This window comes from Euprymna scolopes, chromosome 26, assembly GCF_053919585.1.
Source record: "Euprymna scolopes isolate OS-2025 chromosome 26, ASM5391958v1, whole genome shotgun sequence".
Classification (NCBI taxonomy): Eukaryota; Metazoa; Mollusca; class Cephalopoda; order Sepiida; family Sepiolidae; genus Euprymna; species Euprymna scolopes.
In genome coordinates, this window is record NC_136507.1 from 51,420,176 (window position 1) to 51,442,538 (window position 22,363).

General features: G+C 33.9%; 1 protein-coding gene across 8 annotated transcripts in view; it reads left to right on the forward strand.

Moving 5' to 3' along the window:
• Positions 1–22,363, forward strand: part of LOC145248037 (serine/threonine-protein kinase N2-like) — a 412,484-nt gene that overhangs the window by 278,699 nt on the left and 111,422 nt on the right. For all 8 annotated transcript variants that reach the window (XM_080109765.1, XM_080109767.1, XM_080109766.1 and 5 more), the window contains exon 4: positions 20,076–20,244. In XM_080109765.1, coding sequence (XP_079965891.1) covers positions 20,076–20,244 — 169 coding nt within the window. The remainder of the gene's footprint in view (positions 1–20,075; positions 20,245–22,363) is intronic.

Consider the following 22,363-nt stretch of genomic DNA (forward strand, 5'->3'; position numbering starts at 1 on the left):
AATTGATTTTTCCAACAAAAGTTTTAAAATAAAGCTGTAGTGTTGTTTTCTTTAGGGCAACAATTTTATTGTTTCACCTTGTTTATAAAACAAATTAGTACATTTTACTTGTTGAAAATCATTTAAAAAAATTTTTTTTTTTCTTGATGCAATCATTTATTAAAAATGGAATTAATAATCCATAAGTAAAAAGGAAAAAAACAATTGTTTCTAAAAGAAAATTAATTTTACGTTATAACTCGAAATGTTTTCTCAGTTATTAAATCATTTCTCTCTGATAGGCTCATTAGAGTAGTGGTTGATGGGCAGAAATCAGAGGCCCACAGTATTAATGCTGGAGTCCCTCAGGGGTCCATCCTAGGCCCAACTGTCTTCCTGATCTACATCAATGATCTCCCAAAACACATACTTAAATCATTCGTTGACATCTATGCTGATGACACGACCATCTATGGCAACACATCAAAGGCCGTAAACGCTAAAATTCTCTCTGATTCTCTCTCCTCTGATCTTGAGCGCGTGCTACAGTGGGGGAAGAGGTGGCTGGTTACTTTTAATGCATCTAAAACCAAGCTCCTATCTTTACACCATCAACGCTCTGATCCCCATCTGGCATCAATTGAAATGGATGGCTCTCGTCTTGGGGATGCTCCATGTTTTGGCAAGCTTCTAGGTTTGACCTTTACTCTTGATCTGAAATGGAACACGTACATCAGGCCTGTTGCCAAGGTCGCTGGGAGGATCCTTCTACCGTTCCAGAAGATATCTCACTACTGATGCAATTCTCTATCTGTATAAAAGCCAAGTACATCCAAGGATGGAGTACTGCTACCACATCTGGGCAGGAGCTGCTAAAAACAGTCTATCCTGCCTTGGCAGAGTACAAAATAGACTTTGTGGCTTAGTGGGGGATGCCTTTTTCTCTTCCCTGCAACCTCTCTCCCACAGAAGAGACATTGCGAGCCTGTCTGTTTTATCATCATTTCCATGACAGGTGCTCGTCTGAGCTCAAATCTCTGGCTGAAACCACTATCATTAATTTTCCCCACTCTTTATCTGTGCCTAAATCCAAGCGTAGATTCCATGAGCAGAACTTCTTTCTTAGAAGTGCACGACTGTGGAACTCTCTTCCGATTGCCTGTTTCCCACCTGACTACAACTTGGATGTCTTCAAGTCCAACATAAACAAATTCCTGACAAACCACCCCCTTAAGTAAGACACTTTGTCGAATCTCCAATGCTGACGATTACTACAGTACTATCCCATTGATTACTGTACATGCAATAACCCTTATCCCGAGTGGCTTCTGGCCTTGATAAGTGGTGATCTCCATGTAAAAAAAAAAAAAAAAAAAAAAAAAAACAACAACATTCTTCTATTGTCTTTCACGCAATTTTATTCCCATCTTTTTCATGATTTAAAATACAATCATTTTATAATTGTTCGAATCATCAATTTTTTAAATTCTGTAACTATCTTCGGGTGAAAAGAAATAAGAAAAAAAATCTATTTTATCAGAACTTGAAATCCCTGTTTTTTATTTTGTTTGTTTTGTTTTATTTTCTTTGCAGTCTCCTTTTTGAAAATTTAATATTTTCTTTCAATTAAAATAATTTTTATACCCCCCCCCCCAAAAAAAAAAAAAAACTGATTATCCAAAATTATATCTGATCTGTTAATGAAGTGAAAATATTTCAACAGGATGTTCATACTATCTGCTTAGTTATCCAAGAAACATGGAGTCTATCATTATCTTGATGGAAGGTTACACTCTTTCACTTAACCAATTCCAAACACTTTTCAATGATTGCGTTGACTTCATTTAGTTGAATTCTGAATAGTAATTACTAGAATCTCTTTACTTTTCTAACAAAATCCTTTCCAATCCAAGCATATAAATCAACATCTTTAGATATATTGAAAATACTATGCCCTTCATTAAGTTTCAAATTTCAAGAATTTAGTTTAGTTTCATGTTAAAGCAACATTAAATTGGCTCACATGATGAAACTGGGAAGAATAATTGTCAGTTTTTGATTTGGGTATTTTTTGTCATTTTCTTTACTTTGTGTTATTTGGATTATTTTAACTACTGTTCTCATGTTGAGTATTCTCACAACATTTTGTGCAACTTCCAAACTTTTTCATGTATATCTTGTTGAATTCTGGAATCTACGGAATTTCAATTTATTCCACAGGGGTAGCAAGCTTTCATTCTGTCAGCGATGGCTAGATAAGTCTGAATTTGGAATTGTATTCTTAGTATCGTCGGCATTGAGGATTTAATTTTCAACCACCAAAAGAATTTGAATGTCCAAATAATACAAATTATCAACCTTGATCTAAAAATTCAGAGAAAGTTTTATTATTCTTAAGCAATAATTTTTGATTTTCATCACCTTTAGAGTTCTAGGTATGATCTTAAATTACATTCAACCGTGAGGGCCATAATTTGAAAGCTTTGAGGAAAGTAGACGTATTCTCTCAGTTACTATTACTCTCAAGCCCATTCTAATTCTGAGTTATAGTACTCATAAGGGTCTTATATATGGGCTGAATAGAAACTATTGTTTACAGACTATTTACAAAATATACAACTAAAACTCAAAAAAATTAATCTACAAACCATTTGTATACAACATGGCTTTCTAAAAATATCCATATTTCTGAAACACATCCAGCAGACCATAACATTTTATTATTTCTATACAACTTAAAATCTATTGAATATTTGAAAATATTTAAAGTTTGAATGATAAAAACTTTCACTAAAATAACTGGATCCAGCACTAAATGACCTAAAAATATTTACTTGTAAACAAAACCATGAATCACTTTGAACTGGTTGGCCTGTTCATTCTTCAGTAAGAAATCTCAAAAATGAAACCTTGCAAACCATTTTTGACATTCGTTGCCCTTAATCTAAGACACAAAAGTCTAAAAATGGATAAAGTTGTCTTTGATATCCAGCAAGAAGGAATTTCAGAACTTTAACACAGTGACGTTTGTGAGATAGCAGTCAATGTCACAACGTGGCATAGTGATTGGTGCTTATCGCTGTTATAAGTCTGTTTTTGATGGACTAACACATTCTACATGTCATTTAGTTGCTTATCCTTTTACTTTTAAGATGGGTCTTATTTCCGGTCAAAGAAAGTTTGAGTTAGTAGTGGATTTTATTTCATATTGGTCCCTCTCCCCACCAAAAAACATGATATTCATACATCACTATGAAATATTTTCAAGTGTATTTTTCACTAATATTCTATATGAACCACACAAATGAGATTTGTTTGTTTTACATAAAGTGAAACTATTTGTATATAATTTGCTGAAAATATTGCTTTTTTTTCTTTAATTTGTGAATCTGTAAATAAAACAATTGTTTATTCTATTATATATAATTGTGAAATACATTCTTATAAATGCCTCAAGAGAGGGTCTTCAATGATGCACTGTCCTCATTGCCGATTTTAGGTTTCGCATTATATTTGCTCAGACGGCAACCAGAGTCTTTGAAAGCTATCAACTTGACGCTTTGAAAGTTATCAGCTACATATGCTATCATTGCAAATAATTCATATTCTTGGCTTTCTTTGGCCTTTCTTTTTAATAACATATTAGCAGACATCAATCAATTAACCTAAGTAAACGTCTCGTCATGAAGGATACAAATATATATATATATATATATATATATATATATATAAAATGAATATTAGAATTTTTTTAAAAAAGTAAAACGATATGTTTTTTCTTTAGAAGAGATGTTTATTTACTTTTCAAGACATGAAGCAAGCTTTCACCCAGGGTTAAAAACTTTTTTTTTTTTTTATACATCATTTAATTTTCTTGGAGATGTCAAGATCTCTTTTATCTGCTGATAAAATGGACAGTTTAAAATCTTTTCATGCGCAACATGCGGCTATATTATAAGAAATAAGGTATCACCTTTTTAAAAAATATCATTATGAATTACCCCGATAGATTTTTACATCTTCAAGAAAAAAAATGATTTATAAAAAGAAAAAATAATGGATTGAAAAAGCCCTAATATGGGCAAATGCTTGCTTCATGTCTTTAAAGGTAAATAAATATTTTTTAAAGAAAAGAAAACTTGTATTGTTCAGTTTTTTTAAAAAACATTTTAATATTCATTCATAACGATATTTAAAAAAGAAAAAAGCTACCTTATTTCTTGGGTGTGTGTTAGGATGATTAATTGGAATCAAGAATCAGAAAAATCAGGACTTTTGGTGTATTCGAAAAATTAGTGTCAATTTTTTGATACGTTAAAATAACTTAATTTGTACTAATGATAAAATAAATATTTATTGAATTTAAGTTAACAAAATTGAAAGCTATAGATTACTCACCCATAAGTGTATTAGTATGTTTTCGAAAATATATGCACTCATTACATGGATTTTTGTGATAATCAGAAAATTAAAAAAATAATTCTATAGCTAAATATTTAGATTTTAAAAGGATTGGAATTGGTGATTGTATTGGAATCGTCTTATTACTGACATATATGCTTGTCATATTTCTTAGAAATTCAATATGTTGTCTGTTACATTTCAATTTGCAACCCCCCCTGTTTTTTTTTTTTTGCTAAACATGCAGATTGAATATGCTCATGTTATGAATACCTGTTCGCTTTTGTTTCCTATTGAGTGTTATAAAGTAATAACATTCATAACTACTTATTTCCTTATTCTCACTGCATCCAAACCGCATTATTTTCTAATGGAACTCTTTCTAAATATCAGTTTTCTTAGTGCAACAACTATTTAGTTCCACTGCAGCTAATGTTTTGATAACTCTGCTGCAATGAAGGACGATTACGGTTGGTTCCTTTTTTATTCTTTGTCAAGTCCAATTTGAATTCTGATGTTTTCTTTGATTCTCTTCCAATATATTGAGCGTGAGCAACAAAAATGTCTGACATTTTCTTGAAGGTGAATTTCAACTTGATAGTGGCAAGATGCTGTTAGAAACTCTAAAGGACTCTCCTTCACATTTCTAATGAGGATAACTTCTAAAAATCAGAATCGTGGCAAATGAACACAAACTATTTTCAGATAAAGCTTTATCTGCACAGTATCTATGATAATAAATTTATAAGTCCTTTATATGTACAGTATCTGCATTAATACATTTATAAGTCGACTGCGTGTTTTATTTCTTGCAATTACTTGACTTACACACTGAATTAATATTAATCAATTATCAGTTGAAAAAAAAAAACAGGCAATAGCATAAAATAAAGCAAACTTCTTTAAAATCCTATTTAAAAATTTGATTTTGTGACAAAATTAAATCCACCAGAATGCATTTTTCTCTGATAACATGTGATTGTTAATATATTTTAAATTATTTTTCTTTAAACTCAAAAATGTTTCTATTCATGGCTTATCTATACAGATGTTAACCTACCTTATTACGATTGACTAATTTCTGTTTTCATTATTGCAAATACGTTTTTTTTTTTTTTTTTTTTTTTTTAAGAATTTGTTACATCTAAAATGAATATATTGTTATAGAATATATAACCAGTGACACCTGGTATTGCTTAGTTTCAAATAATAGACTTGTTGGTCATCACTTTCTACAAAATAATTTAATTATAATGGAATAAGAAATACTTCCTTTGCTGATATTCTCAGTCATTTTGAGATTGAGAATATTGAAGATTGATTGAGCCCGTGTAAATTACAAAATATAATTATTTCCCTTTCAGCTGTGTCCAAGTCGTCATTTTTGTTCATTGTCAATTTTTATAGTATTTTTGTCAGCCATGGAAATAGCTTTATTTTACAAAAGAAAAATTAAAATATTTTTATTATAAAATATTTAATTTTTACAGGTATATTTGACTAAATTAGTGAGTCTGATACCAAATATGAAGTAACTGATCATAGAATCATCATTTGTATTATTATTAGTAGTAGTACAACAACAATAATAATAGATGTTCTGCTAGGTTTACAGCAGATGTGCTAACAGTTATCTCATAGCATTAGTGAATCTTTCGACGGAAGTTTCCTTTCTATGACAATTGCTCTTGACATCAAAGGCCTTTGATAGGATGTGGCATAAAGGTCTACACAAAATCTCCAGCTATGGTATAGCTGAAAATGTCTTCTCAATTATTAAATCATTTCTCTCTGATAGATACATAAGAGAAGTGGTTGATGGACAGTATTAATGTTGGAGTCCTTCACGGGTTAATCCTGGTCTCCACTCTCTTCCTGATTTACATCAATGATTTCCCAAATCACATCCTAAGATCATTCGTAGACATTTATGCTGATGACACTACCAATCTATGGCAACACATCAAAGCTTGTAAACGATCAAGTTCTCTCAGATTCTCCCTCCTCTGATTTGGAGCACATGGTGCAATGTGGAAAGAGGTGGCTGGTTAATTTTAATGTATCTAAAACCAAACTTCTATCTTTCCGTCATCAACATTCTAACCCTTGTCCGGTATCAATTTAAATGAATGGCTCTCCTCTTGGGGAGGCTCCATGTTTTGGCAAGCTTCTAGGTTTGACCTTTACTCATAATCTAAAATGGAACACGTACATCAAATCTGTTGTCAAGGCTGCTGGAAAAATGGTGGGATCATTCTATTACTCCAGTAGATATCTCACTGCTGATGCAATTCTCTACCTGTATAAAAGCTAAGTACGGCCAAGGATGGAGTACTGTTGCCACATCTGGGCAGGAACTAGGTTATCCTGCCTTCAAAATAGACTTCGTAGCCTAGTGGGGGATGCCCTTTTCTCTTTCCTACAACTATTTTTCCACAGAAAAGACGTTGCGAGCCTGTCTCTGCTTTATCGTTATTTTCATAGCAAGTGCTCATCTGAGCTCCAATCTATGGTTCCTCGGACCTGACTTTTTCAAAAAACACTTGTTTAACTGAAACCACTATCAGTAATTTTTACCACTCATTATCTGTACCTAAACATAGATTGCATGAACAAAGCTTCTTTCTGGGAATTTCTGTTCCATTTTCCTGTTTTCCAACTAACTACAATATGGTCGTCTTCACGTCCAACATGAACAAGTTTTTGATGAGCCATCATCACCTTAAGTAATCCCATTTACAAAATTTCCACTACTGACAATTACTGATATTTTGCAATTGACTACTGTACACTCTTTAACCCTTATCCTCGAGTGACCCCTGGGCCTTGATAAGTGACAACTTCTTTGTAGAATAAATAAATAAATAAATAAATGTTTAAAAGGAGAGGTGTGCAGTTGGTGTAATGTCTACTAATGTGAACCATGGAATATGTGAGTGAAAATCCCATCCCGTCACATCTACAGTATTCAATTATGTACAAATATCATTCGGGAAGGCATGAACTGATATACTCCTGCTATGGGTAAAATAATTCATCTACAGTGAATCATCTATATAATATTTTGATTCTAGAAATTCCCCTCTGGATCAAAGTACCGTAAGTTTGGAACCACAGATGCCACATACAAAATTGTTATGTCTAGACTATTAGCCACTATCTTATGTAACTTTAGAACGCCATTATAGATACATTTAGTCATAATAAAATCCTACATTTCATTCTAGGAGCAACATCATCATAATCGCAACCATCTTTAGAGGAAGTAGTTTCTATTTTTCCCTCTAAAGAACAAGTCCTCCCATTGCCCCCAGTCATCACTGGGAGGATTTCTGCCCACTTTGACAAATATGGGGTTTCACCCTTATTAACTGGATCATATACTCATAGACATAACATAATCTTTTCATTTCCCAACTCAAAAATAATAAATTCTCCCTTCTTACATACTGCCAAATCTCATTGGTTGAGAGACGATTCGTTCATTCCAGAATCTACATCATATTACAAAAACAAACACATCAGAACATTTTAAATATGATGTTACTCTCTGCTAGAGGCAATAGTTTCAAATAAAATAACCTAAACACAAACATAATAACCAACTGCTACACATCGAGACCTGTTTATAAGCCAAGAATTCTTTTTACATTAAATATACTGTGGATATTAATTGTTATTGTACAGTTATCATGCTAAATCTTTTGTGTTTACAGAAATCGTACATGTTGTTAATACTGTTTTTTGGCACATATTTATAAGCAGTTATTTCTTTTTTTTACACCATCGTGCTAAATCTTTTCCGTTTATATAAATCATACATGTTAATAAATATTGTTTTTCGACATATCGGCACCTATTCTTTCTTTTTTTTTTTTTTTTTTTTTTAAACTAGATAAATCTTTTATTTATTTATTTTTTTAAAGGTATGATTGACTAAAATTCTTTCTTTATACTCCAAATAAAAAAATAAAACGAATTAAGCGAATAACACAGCCGAGTTCTGGATTTTGCTGAAACCTTACACAATGAACTGCTTGACTCTAACATTTAATCATAACCAGAAATTGACAATTTATATACTTCAAAATCTTATGATTTGGAAGCCTTTAAACTGTCTATTTCTGACTATTTGCAAAGTGTGTGCATGCATGTGCGTTCATGTGTGTTTGTGTGCATGTGTCTGTGCAATACAAATAAATCTAATACTTGCGTCAACCACTCAGCCATGGCAATGCGTGGCTGGGCTGGTACAGCTAGTTCATAATAATAAGGTTTTCACATTAAAAGAACTAATAATAAAACAATATTAATATTTTTCTCAATTCTGATGCAATTATAGATTAGAAATTTCAAAATACTTAGTTATAGAATTGTTTTTTAATTTTCAGATTACTGTAAAAAAGCATTTGATGTGTACATATTTTCGCAAAAGTACATTTGATGAATATGAATGTACATGAATCAATCTATCAGTATTCTTTGTCCAATCTTTTCATCATAATTTTTATTCAAAATAAGGATTTGATAAACTCATTGTGATGACATTTTTCACGTGTGCCATTTTTTTCTGATATCATTTTTACCTAAAGTTGTTATCAGTTTTTAGTTTTACTAGTAATTTAAAAACAAAATTTTGTCATTTTATCATTACTATTAGCAATGAAAAATTAAGTTTGAAACAACAAAAATGAAAGCTGTTTTTGGAATTGGAAAATAAACTCAAATCGTTGCGATACCCTAAAAATTTTGATTTTCCGATTCCTTTTAATTATGCCAATGCTAACCCGTACGCACACAAAAAAAAGACAAATGGGTTATCTTGTAAAGACTCAAACTAAAATTTTTATCCTTCTTGAAAGTTAGTATATTTTAAAATTCCTAGAATGCTTTTTTTTTTTTTTTTTTTAATTTGAGACATTTTTTTTGTTTGTATTCAAATTTTGCATTCTAATAAATGAAATCATAAATGTATTTTTCTGAGACAAAGAAAAGCATTCTTTCAGTATCCGCCATGTAGATGTATTGAGAAATGTATTTACCTAACAGCTCTGTATTTTGCATAGCTCCCAAACCTAAACAGAAGTACAAACATATGAAAAGGAATGCCAAGTATAATTTATTATAGTTTACAACAACAAAAAATAAATAAATGCATAAACACAACATTATACATATTATTTATAAAACGCAGTCCATATTAATAGTGGCATCTCTACCTTTTAGAGATGTCTATTTGAATGCTACATATATTCTCTATTTAAACTGAACGTTAGACAACAAGCATTGCACGTGATTTATCTCGAAATTCTTTCCAACCTTTTTAGAGTCTACCGACGGCCGTAATTGATCCACATTCTATAACTGGTTGAATAAATTTGAAGCCTACAGTAGTATTGATGCTTGCATGATTAATTTAGTTGGAAACAATTTTTCATTTTCAGTAGAATATTTTTTTGAATTATTGAAAAAAAACACTTTTTATATTTCACCTTGTTTTCTTCATCTTGGGATTTTCTTTTCTGTTTTCAAAAGGTTAAAGCCATTGTATTTTCATTTGGAATTTTAGCATATGACTTTTGTTCGTATTTTTTCATCTTGCGTCCCAAACTAAATGTATGTACGTATTTATTTAAGTATTCTCTAACTAAACATAATTGATAAATGCAGTAACTATTAAGATGTGTGTGTTTATATTGAAAGAAATGATCCAACAGTTGATAGCCATGTTTAAGCTTGAAATAGCATTTTTCATCACTATACATGCAAATGAATGGATGCATCTTAAGAATGGTTCCATTTGTGTTGGGCAATCATTTAGAAAGAATTTGTAATGTTTTTCTAAATGATTCCAAATAAAAGAAGCCAGTAATAAATATCAATTTTGAAAGCTTTAAAGTTCGGGCAAATTTAAAATATTTTAATTTCTTGAGTCTATTCCTAATGTCTTTTTTATCTATATTGATTTACAGTATTTCAGTTTACTCCAAGAAGCCAGACACCACTGATGGCTTGTAGCTATTTTGGGCATTCATGAGAATAGATCCATCGTGGGTTTTCAATTAACATTGAAAAACTGCACTGTAGTTTTAAGGTTGCCTAAGGTGTGAGGTTGATTGAAGATGGAGAAAAGTTTTTCCTTTATATCTTAATTTCTTTCCCTCGCATCTCTTAACACTTTTTCTTTTCTTGATTTTCTTCATTCTTTTTTCTTTCTCTGCATCACTTAACCCTTTTTCCCTTTTCACTGCATCTTATAACCTTTTTTCTTGCCTTGTCGCTTCACCCTTTTTTCTTGTCATTTCACCCTTTTTGTCTTGCCTTGTCGTTTCACCCTTTTTGTCTTGCCTTGTCGTTTCACCCTTTTTGTCTTGCCTTGTCGTTTCACCCTTTTTGTCTTGCCTTGTCGTTTCACCCTTTTTGTCTTGCCTTGTCGTTTCACCCTTTTTGTCTTGCCTTGTCGTTTCACCCTTTTTGTCTTGCCTTGTCGTTTCACCCTTTTTGTCTTGCCGCGTCATTTCACCCTTTTTGTCTTGCCGCGTCGTTTCACCCTTTTTGTCTTGCCGCGTCGTTTCACCCTTTTTTCTTGCCGCGTTGTTTCACCCTTTTTTCTTGCCGCGTCGTTTCACCCCTTTTTTTCTTGCCGCGTCGTTTCACCCCTTTTTTTCTTGCCGCGTCGTTTCACCCCTTTTTTCTTGCCGCGTCGTTTCACCCCTTTTTGTCTTGCCGCGTCGTTTCACCCCTTTTTTTCTTGCCGCGTCGTTTCACCACTTTTTTTCTTGCCGCGTCGTTTCACCCTTTTTTCTTGCCGCGTCGTTTCACCCTTTTTGTCTTGCCGCGTCGTTTCACCCTTTTTTTTCGCCGCGTCGTTTCACCCCTTTTTTTTCGCCGCGTCGTTTCACCCTTTTTGTCTTGCCGCGTCGTTTCACCCCTTTTTTTCTCGCGTCGTTTCACCCCTTTTTTTCTCGCTGCGTCGTTTCACCCCTTTTTTTCTCGCTGCGTCGTTTCACCCCTTTTTTTCTCGCTGCGTCGTTTCACCCCTTTTTTTCTCGCGTCGTTTCACCCCTTTTTTTCTCGCTGCGTCGTTTCACCCCTTTTTTTCTCGCCTTGTCGTTTCGCCCTTTTTTTCTCGCCACATCGCTGCACTTTTTTTGCTGCATTGCTGCACCCTTTTTTTTATTTCTCTGCATCTCTTCACCCTTTTTCTCACCATGTTGCTACTGCTTTCTTTTTCTTTTTTTGCACGTTGTTGCACGCGTTGCTGCATGCTTTTTTCTCGACGTGTTGCTACATGCTTTTTTCTTGACGCGTTGCTGCATGCTTTTCTTGACGCGTTGCTGCATGCTTTTTTCTTGACGCGTTGCTGCATGCTTTTTTCTCTACGCGTTGCTGCATGCTTTTTTCTCTACGCGTTGCTGCATGCTTTTTTCTCGACGCGTTGCTGCATGCTTTTTTCTCGACGCGTTGCTGCACGCTTTTTTCTCGACGCGTTGCTGCACGCTTTTTTCTCGACGCGTTGCTGCACGCTTTTTTCTCGACGCGTTGCTGCACGCTTTTTTCTCGACGCGTTGCTGCACGCTTTTTTCTCGACGCGTTGCTGCATGCTTTTTTCTCGACGTGTGATTTCACTCTTTTTCTGGCCTCATCGCTTCACCCTATTCTGCCACTCTTTACTCTTATCTCCCTCTCCTCATTTTTTCTTTCTCACTCATTCACTTCTTTGAATCATTTCTGCTTTAACAATTATTTACAACTTTTCTTTTCGTTTTCTTTTATTTTATTTGACATTTCAGCACCTCAACTTGAGAACAAATGCGTTTTTGCTGAAGTTAAACAGAAAAAGCTTTTGTTCTGAAGACATTTCGATAAAAATAGAAGCAATGCCTAAAATGAAGATGAGTAAACTAGTTTTAGAAGAAAGAAGGATGCTTACTCTAATTACATTATATAGTGTTCTTGTAAAACTTTAACTAGAAATTTCCATCTTGAACGAATTCTCTTTTTGATAATTGACTGTTTGAAATGATGTCAACTTGCTGGTTTTGGTGAATAATAAATTTATGTCTTTCAGGTAATTGGTTGTTTGGAGTAGAACATGAGAGGTTGATTATGTTGGTTACTTCTATTTCTTCTGGGTCATGGTGACATTCCCTCAGAACTGATAGCTGCAATTTATACTCCTAATTTTTTTTTTTTTTTATATTTATATTAAAACTGTTTTCTATTTATTTAAAAAAAAAAAACAACTTTCTTATAGATGAGTCATGGAATTGCATTCATCTGCAAAAGATCTAGGTAATTTGCATATTCTTTTAAACATTCATTTTGATTAATTCCCTATTAGTTTTTTCCTTTTTTTTTTTTTTGGTTTTCTCATGGGATGAACATCTTTAGTTAATGTAATTATATTGATGCAGATATTGTACATGATTTATACTTGCATTATATTTGTGCAAAAAGCTTATAGTAAACACAAGCCTCTTTCTTATATATATTTATGTATGCATATTTATATTTGTTTAAAAAATTTTATCTACCAAACTCCCATGTCAGTTTTTGATCTACAGACATGAAACTTAATATATAGGACATTTTAACCCATGCAAAACTTTATATTTGGGTTTTAGCCAGGGAAAATCGGTAAAAAAAAGTGTGATAATTAAAAAAAAATGGAATTTTTCAGGTGAAGGTCGAACGAAGGCATTAACATAATAGGTATTGGTTCATGTTTTAATTTTTAACCTTGCAGGAAACATGTCTTATTAGCTCAGATATTAACATCCAAGGAAAAAGTAAATCATAAGCTAAATATTTTGGTTTCGTTTCTCGGTCGTGGCGCACAAATCATTTTTTAAAACTTTTTAAATTATTACGATATACTGGGTCCAATATAATCTATAATATAAATCTCACCTGCTTGTTTAAATGTATGTATGTTTGTATGTTTGCCCAAAACTGTCGACAGAGGTGACGAATTTTCACAAGATCAGTATCGTTTTGAAGCTCGACCCTTCAAACGACAAATATCGAAAAATTGGCTAAAAACATAAATTCCTTCACCCTCAACTGGGCATTTTCGACAAGGAAGGGTCACTTTTTTCACCGATATTTTTAAAAGTCGTCCCTTCTTTCGATTGACAAGCCTTAATTTAAACCTTTGCCACTTCCGGTTTGGCAATGGACGCAACGGCAAAGACGTCACTTTTTTTTTTTTACACGCTCTTTTCCTTCTTCGTGGTACGGGTTCGGGCCTGCCTGTCTACTACCACTTTTTTTTTTCTCAACACATCACCAAATACCCGAGCAATGCCGGGTACCCAGGCTAATATAATAATAAATACGAAATCTGCATTAATCAAAATTTAAGTGTATTTTATGACTGGGCCTGCTAGTGTATATATATATATATATATATATATATATATATATAATGAAATGTGCTTTAACGAACTCAAAGCACTTGTACCCCTTCAATGTAGACACCCTCGACTAACCAAACAAGCAGCAAAATCCCATTCCTACACTGTAGGGACGTGTAGATGTCAGAAAACCTTCTATTCAAATAGTTTCTTCCCTCAAACTGCTAGATTTTGGAATTCCTTCCCGGGGCCCTGCTTCTCTGACTGTACTGATATGCACAAGTTTAAGTATAATGTGAACAGACATCTCGTTACACAACTTCCTACATAGTATCTCTGGAAATTTGATTCAAAATAGTAGCCCCCTTATGTCAAAGTGGCACTGTGCCTTGTTTGGAGTGAGTTAATGACCAAAAAAAAAAATGTGGTAATACCTATCTCATATATTTTAACCCTCTTCAGATCAACAAGACTTTTTATTTTTATGACCATTGAGGTTTTGATATTTTACACAAGAAAAAAAAGGAATTACCATTCTTGCAGTGCAGATTGTCACCAAATGTAAATTTGTTTCTTAAACTCTGACAGACATGCTGCTACTTTTTAAAACATTGTTTTGAAGCTTAGTACTGCTGTTCTGTATATGTAGTATTAAAAAAGAAAACCTCCAAAAGAATATTCTCTTTTTGCTTTGTTAGTCTCAAACATTGCATAAGTTCACCGGTAAGTCACACTCAACTCGCATGTGAAGTGAACAATAAAAAAAAAAAAAAATAAAAAAAATGTAGAAATTATGTTTACTTATCGAATTAATTTTTTTTTTTTTTTTAAACTTGTATCAAATACATTTAACGATAAGTGTGATGAGACATTCAAATCTCTTCCACTTATTACCTTCACATCTTCTGCCATTTCCTGAGTATCCATGAGGAGCCCTATTTACTTTATCCCTCAGATGTGAGCACCCTATAGTTATTTTTATTTTTATGATTAATTTCTATAGTCTGTAAGTTATAACAAAGTTTAACAGCATTTTGTGGTTTATGGAATCTAAGTATGAGCAATAATCACACAATGTTAATATAAAATTCTTTAATACAAAATTACCCCCCCCCCATTAGATTCATCATAAAATTTTACTAGATAAAACTTGTTTAATCTTGGTATAGAGCTTTGTTTTCAATTGTGTGTTAATGAAATGGTTAGGATAGGTGACTAATCCTTGTGGTTGGCTACATAGATGAGTTGTTAAGCGAACCAATCACTGATAGTATTTTCGTTAAACATAATATAAGCAAGAAAAAATTGCTCGTTCACCAATGTGTCTTCTGATGTGCTGGCTATTCTTTCTCGTAACATCTTGTTTGTGCTTCTGGTGGATCTGTAGTTTTCATTCATAATTTTTTTTTTTTTTTTTTTTTTTTACCCCATTTGTCGTTTCTATCCAGTTTTGAACATTTTTATGGTTTCTGGTTTATTCTCATTTTTTTTTTTTTTTTTTTTACATGGGTGTCACCACTTATCAAGGCCCAGAGGCCACTCAAGGATAAGGGTTAATAGGTATACATTAGTCATTGTGATTTTAGCATAGTAAACAGTGGGAATTTTGTAACTTGGATTACTTAGGGGGGACGATTCAATTAGAACTTGTTCACATTGGACTTTTTCTTTTTTTTTTTTTTTTTTTTCATAGGTATCAACACATTATCAAGGCCAAGAGGCCACTCAAGGATAAGGGTTAAAGAGTGTACAGTAGAAATTGGACAATATAGTAATCATTAGTAATGAAAATTTGGTAAATTTGATAACTTATATGGAACGGCTCATCAAGAACTTATTTACGTTAGACTTGAACACAACCATATTGTAGTCAACCGGAAAGCAGGAAAACGGAAGACAATTCCACAGGCGTGCAGTTCTAAGAAAGAAGCTTTGTTCATGGAATCTACGTTTAGGTTTAGGCACAGATAAAGAGTGGGGGAAATTATTAATAGTGTTTACAGCTAGACGAGTGTTTCTTGTGAAAGTTTGGCGAGGGGGGACCATAGATTGAAGCTCAGTCGAACACTTTCCATGAAAATAACGATACATCAGAGACAAACTCGCAACATCTCTTCTGTGAGATAGAGGTTGCAAGGAAGAGAAAAGGACATCTCCTACGAGGCTACGAAGTCTATTTTGAACTCTATCAAGGCAGGACAAGTCCTTTCTAGCAGCTCCTGCCCAGATGTGGCAACAGTATTCCATCCTTGGACGTACCTGGCTCTTATATAGATAGAGAATTGCATCAGCAGTGAGATATCTACTGGATCGATAGAAAGATCCCACCATTTTTCCAGCGGCCTTGGCAACAGATTTGATGTACGTGTTCCATTTAAGATCAGGAGTAATGGTCAAGCCCAGAAGCTTGTCAAAACTTGAGGCCTCCTGAAGACGAGAGCCATTCATTTCAATTGATGACAAATGTGGATTAAAATGTTGATGATGTAAAGAGAGAAGCTTGGTTTTAGATGCATTAAAAGTAACCAGCCACTCCTTTCCCCATTGTACTACATGCTCAAGATCAGATGAGAGAGAATTGGAGAGAACTTGGTTGTTTACTGTCTTAGATGTGCTACCATAAATGGTAGTGTCGTCAGCATAAATGTCTACAAATGATGTAAGGATGTGATTTGGAAGATCATTAATGTAGATCAGGAAAAGAGTTGGGCCCAGGATGGACCTCTGAGGGACACCGGCATTAATACTGTGGGCTTCTGATTTTTGCCCCTCAATTACTACTCTTATGAACCTATCAGAAAGAAAGGATTTAATAATTGAGAAGACATTTCCAGCAATACCATAGCTAGAGATCTTATGAAGTAAACCTTTATGCCATACCCTATCAAAGGCCTTAGATATGTCAAGAGCAATTGCCCTAGAAAGGTTGCCTCCGTCAAGAGATTTGCTAATCCTATGAGATATAACTGTAAGCACATCTGCTGTAGATCTAGCAGAACGGAAACCATATTGAGTGTCACTAAGAAGGTTATTTTTGTTGAGATGGTTGATTACTTCGGTATTTAACACAGATTCCAGCAACTTACTCATGACGCACAGGAGACTTATTGGCCTGTACTGAGAGGGGGATGAGCGATCACCTGAATTCTTAAATACAGGGCATACTGATGAAATTTTCCAGGGAGATGGGAAACTATTCTCCTTAAGACAACGTTTAAATAGTTTTGTAAGTATGGGCGCTAGTTCAGGTTGAAGTTTTTTGAGTACTATAATTGAAATACCGTCAGGGCCAGTTGCTTTACTCGAATCAAGGTTTTTGATTAGCTTGGCAACATCACGTACAGATATACGTATATCACATAGTGTGTTTTCAGATACAGGAGGAAATATTGGGGGTTGGCGGCCTTGATCGCAAAAGGTAGAATTAGCTGCAAACTTCTTGACAAAGAGTTTGGCTTTGTCTGATGCTGACGAGATTACCTCAGGTCCATTGATGATAGTTGGGATGGAGCACACGCTTCTGTTCAGAATTCTGTTTGCTATTTGCCAAAACTGGTGGGAACCAAGCCGCTGCTCAGCTACTTTGGACTTAACAGATTGAGCATACAACCATCTTGCGCTCTTTATTACTTTCTTACAATGGTTGCTGGCAGTCCTGAAAGCGGCTTTAGTTTCCATACATCTATTACGTTGGAAACAGTGAAAAAAGTGATTTCTGTGCGCAATGGCAGCAGCACATTCTGGAGAGAACCATGGCTGGCTGTTAGGTTTTTGCTGAAACTTTTTCGAGGGTATGAAACGATCAATACCTACAATTAACCATTCCGTCAGGTCTAATACTATAGAGGACACATCCTTTTTAAATATGGAATGCAGAGGTAGATCAGTTATAAATGTATGGAAGCTATCCCAGTCAGCCTTAGTGTATCGATATACTGTACGATGGAGAGGTACGTCTGGGGACTTATTACATTTCATTTTTATCTTAATTGATACAACAGAGTGGTCGGAAGATCCAAGAGGCGACAGAACAGAAACTGAACATAGTTCAGGGCAAGTTGTGAGAAAAAGGTCTAGTAGGCTCGCATACTGGCCGTCATTGTCGGGCACACGGGTGGGTTCCTGAACAATCTGAGTGAGGTCATAGGCAATGGAGAAATCATGACAGAACCTCCCCTCATCATCGGTCTTGTTTGAGTGGGTCAACCATTCGATGTTGTGAACATTGAAGTCTCCACATACGTGAATGTTAGCTGAAGGATAAGCAGATAGGACTTGGTCAATTTTCTCAGATATGCTTTTAAAGATAGTAACTCCGCTGTTGTGGGGGCGATAGAGAGTAAATAAAAATGCCGTAGTGTGAGCTAAAGCAACCCGGAAGCACATATAGGGTAAGTTAGGATCTTCCCTGGAGATGTCCCTACCACATGGAAAGCTATCTTTAATATAGGCACATATTCCATGCCCATGGCGATCTTGGGGGTCAGATTTAGAAGTTAAGTTAGAGTATCCTGTAATTGCAAACTCTTCTAGGGAAATAGCCTGTCCAATGCCAGTTTCACTTAAAAATAAAAGGTCTGGTTTAGTCTCCTGTAATTGGGTTTCAACCTCTGGAAGGTTAGAACGTAGACCCCTGATGTTGGAGAAGGAGACATGGTAGTAGGGGTCTACGTTGGAAGTTGGAGAACCGGGTTTAATCGTGTATTTTTTCTTGAAACTTGTCATGATGAAATTTTGAAATTTGTGGACTAGGTCGTCAGATTTACTTAGAGCAGGACAGAGAGGGGAAATTAAGAGAGAAAAAGAAACAAAGAATTTTTTTTTTTTTTATTTGTAGCTAATGATAAGGTAAAGCCGTAACAATTACCCACTAGTATGGCATCAAGAGGCCTCACCAGAAGCTACTGCATGGTCCAGAATCCATTCACCAAATGGCAATACAGCAGCCCCAGTACTTTGCACCTGCTGATAGGACAGCCTCCTTAGTGGTTAATCCAAGGTTCGGGTCCCTGACTATCAGGCGGATAACGTCAGCCCAGACAAAACGTTTACCTCCAGCACCCTTACTAGTGACATGGCTACAAGGATAGACAAAGAAACAGAAAATTTCCGCCATCTCAGCCAACTGTTCGCACAAAATACTGCCAACCTAGAAAACAGCTTTTTCTTCTCCCTTTGTAAGAAAAATCACTCATTAAAAAATGAGGACTGAGGGACAAATTAGAAGAAGCGAGAGTAACAGGAGCTACCGATAACGCATCTACAATGCGTTTTCTACTCTCCATTAAAAAAAAAAAAAAAAAAAAAAACACTATTAAGTATTGTACTTAATAAAAGTCCAACGGACGTGTTTAAGGGAAAGTATGGTGATAGATTCCACTCACACAAACTAAAAATGAGTACAATTCGTAATCTATTTTTGCAATCAACTCGGTAGATAAATAAACATATGTACGAGAGAAAAAAAAAAAAAAGCTAGCATTTAATAAAACAGAAATTCACAAATTAAATACTGAAATAAAATGGAGTTGTTAATATTTTAAATCTAAAATAAAAAGCATGATTAAAATTGAAATCACTTATCTCAACAAAAACAATTCCGTCTCCAAATTGCAAACTGTATTGAAAGAAATTGAGTTAGTAGCGTTCAAAACATTTTTTTTTGAAATTTTCTATAAGTCATCTCATCAAAAGCCTTGAATGTCTAATAAACAAGCCGAGCATGTGGGATCCCCCTCCACGAGTGAACGATTTTGGACACTTTTACCTGTATATTGTCTCATATGGGGAAGGAAACTACAGTTATCCTGGATATCTGTTTTGGCAAAAATTTACTTTCACCATGACTAATGTTTGTGCAAAATTTCAAAAAATTCAAGGCGTTGTTATTGAGAAATATGCAAATAAACAAACAGAAGAACGGAAGTGAATTACTAGGTCCAATCCCTCCTTTGCCAGGGGCCCAATAACTGAAAAATTCAGTGTTTTTATAAATTTTCAGTTTTTATTTAAAATATAAAAATGTTATTTTTTATTTAAAAGAATTTTTTTTTACAGCTTACCAACACTTTTATTATAAATTATGTAATCCTTTTGTAAACAATTAATTGAAGATGAAGTCTGATTTTATTCATAGTTGGAGGAAGAGGATGCTTATCTTTTCTCAGTGTACATGTAATTCAATGTGAATGTTATATAATACCACTCACATCACTTTTTAATATTTTAAGTATTTTACATTGGCAGATTATAATGCATTTCTGGAATGCAAGAAAATTTCAATGCATTTTATTTTATGTTTTCCTTAATTGTATGTGTTTTCTTTTTTCCATCCAGGTAAAACAGGGTGCCGAGAACATGATCAGCATGTATAGCAGTGGCTCATCACGAGATAAAAAGCTGCTCATGGAAGCCCAACAGATGCTGAGTGATGCCAAGATGAAGATAGAGATAATCCGGATGCAGACTTTAAAAGCTGTACAGGATTCAAGTTCACAGTCAGATGGTCAGTTCCTTCACCAGCAATTTCATCTGCTACCCCCCCCCTCTATTATGCATATTCATTCTTTCATTAATGCTGCCCACCAGTTGGGTTTCTTGAATCTCTCTTCCATTCCAATCTCATTTTATTGTTTTGTTTCTTTTACCCAATACATCTATTGATCAAATTATTGCTCATACTCTCAATGTCATTTCTCTCGCTTATTTGCAAATGTATTTTCTATTAATTTTTGTTTGCTTGTGGGGGTGGGGAGTAAATGTGTGTATTGTCTCTGTCCCTATGTCTGTAGCATATCCATATCTATCTTATTAGTCTGTCTTCTTTCAATGTATCCACCCCCTCCCATTTGTATATGCCTTTATAGTGCTCAGAAGAAACATGTTGGCTTTAATATAACATTGTTCTTCATTGACCACATTATAGAGAGGCTCAAACCTGAGGATAAAATCATCAGCTCAAGTAAAAGAACTTGTCATTATCAATTTGCATCTTAGTTCATGAAGTGCATGGGTTATGATTAACTTGGAAGGAATAATGGACAACATCTGACCAATACCTTTTGAAGCTTTATTCAAATACCATCACTGAAAATCCAGGAAAGTGACTGAAAGTGTACACAGTGTATTCTCCTAAAGTGAATATGATCTGACCAGTTATTATGCTGTAATAGGTTTTGCAGAATTTAAACTTTGTCCATAAAATGATGTCCACATATCTCATTATGTTCTGTGTGATACCTAACTGATACAAAGGGTGATTAATAAAGTGGATAAACACCTTAGATTTTGGATTAATACAACACTGCATCGGCACTTTAACTTGAAATAGTTGCTAGTCTAGTCTAGTCACACTGAAGAGTTGTAATACAGTGAAACAGTCTGTGGATGACTATATAAGTTATTGAACAACTTAATTCAGATCTTCAAATAAAATAGGCTTATTTCTACAAAAACAAATTTGCTGCATTTAGTTTGCATTTGTTTTTTAAACTTTAAAAATTCTAATGCGTAGTCTATACAAGACCAGGGTCGCATTTTTAAAAGGCTTGTGCCGAAACACATATTCTGAAACATGGGTAATAAGTATTGTATAATGCTTTCTGAAACTTGATGCAGATGTTTTAAATCCACACACACACACACACACACACACACACACACACACACACACACACACATGGTAAAATAAAAAATATGTACATAGTCTGATTTCTTGTGAGGATGAAATGTGGATGTCTGTATAGATTAATTGCTATGAGTATATTTTCAGTATAAGCTCTGACATATTGAGCACTGTTGAAAAATGATGCACTATATATTACATCACCTTATAATCTCTGTGTATACATGAAATAATAACTATATATCCCTGCCTCTATCCATATGACTGTATATGCTTATCTCCTCTTTGCCCATCAATCCATTTTTGTCTACTTCACAACCATCATCTGCTTTTTGTATATATCCAAATTATCTTTAAATATCTTAGTTTTTTTTATTATTATTATGCAATTGCCCTTTCATCCTTTTGTTATTCCTTTATTAATTTTCCTTCTGTTGTTGAATAAATAGTTTCAATCCTTTTGTTATTGTATTAACTTAAAAAGATGCTAAGATTGTAAGAGGAAAGCTACTCCTTTCTCCTATAATATATATATATATATATATATATATATATATATATATATATATATATATATATATATACTCTGTAGACACTGTTACACACTGAGATGACTATTGAGTAAAGTACTTTATTTTTCTTTTAAATACAATTTTGGTTTTTACTTGTATTTTGTCTCTCGGCCTGACAATTCAATTCATTTTAAAAGCTTCTTTATAATTGAGACCAGAAAGATTTCTCTGTATTATGAGATAATGATGCATGAAGAACAAATTAATTCCTATCTTTGTTCATTGAAGATAATGATGGCCTTTTTATTAGAGAGACTCATAAAATTATAAAGCAATCCAAATGAACCTTTCAAAGAGGAAGCCTTATTAGAAGAATTAGGCCTTTTAGTATGATCATAAGATAAACCGTTTTCCTGTTAGTTCTATATCCTATAAATATAAATGAGGGGTCGATTGGCATTTACAAATAAATTGTGTGAGAACCAAGA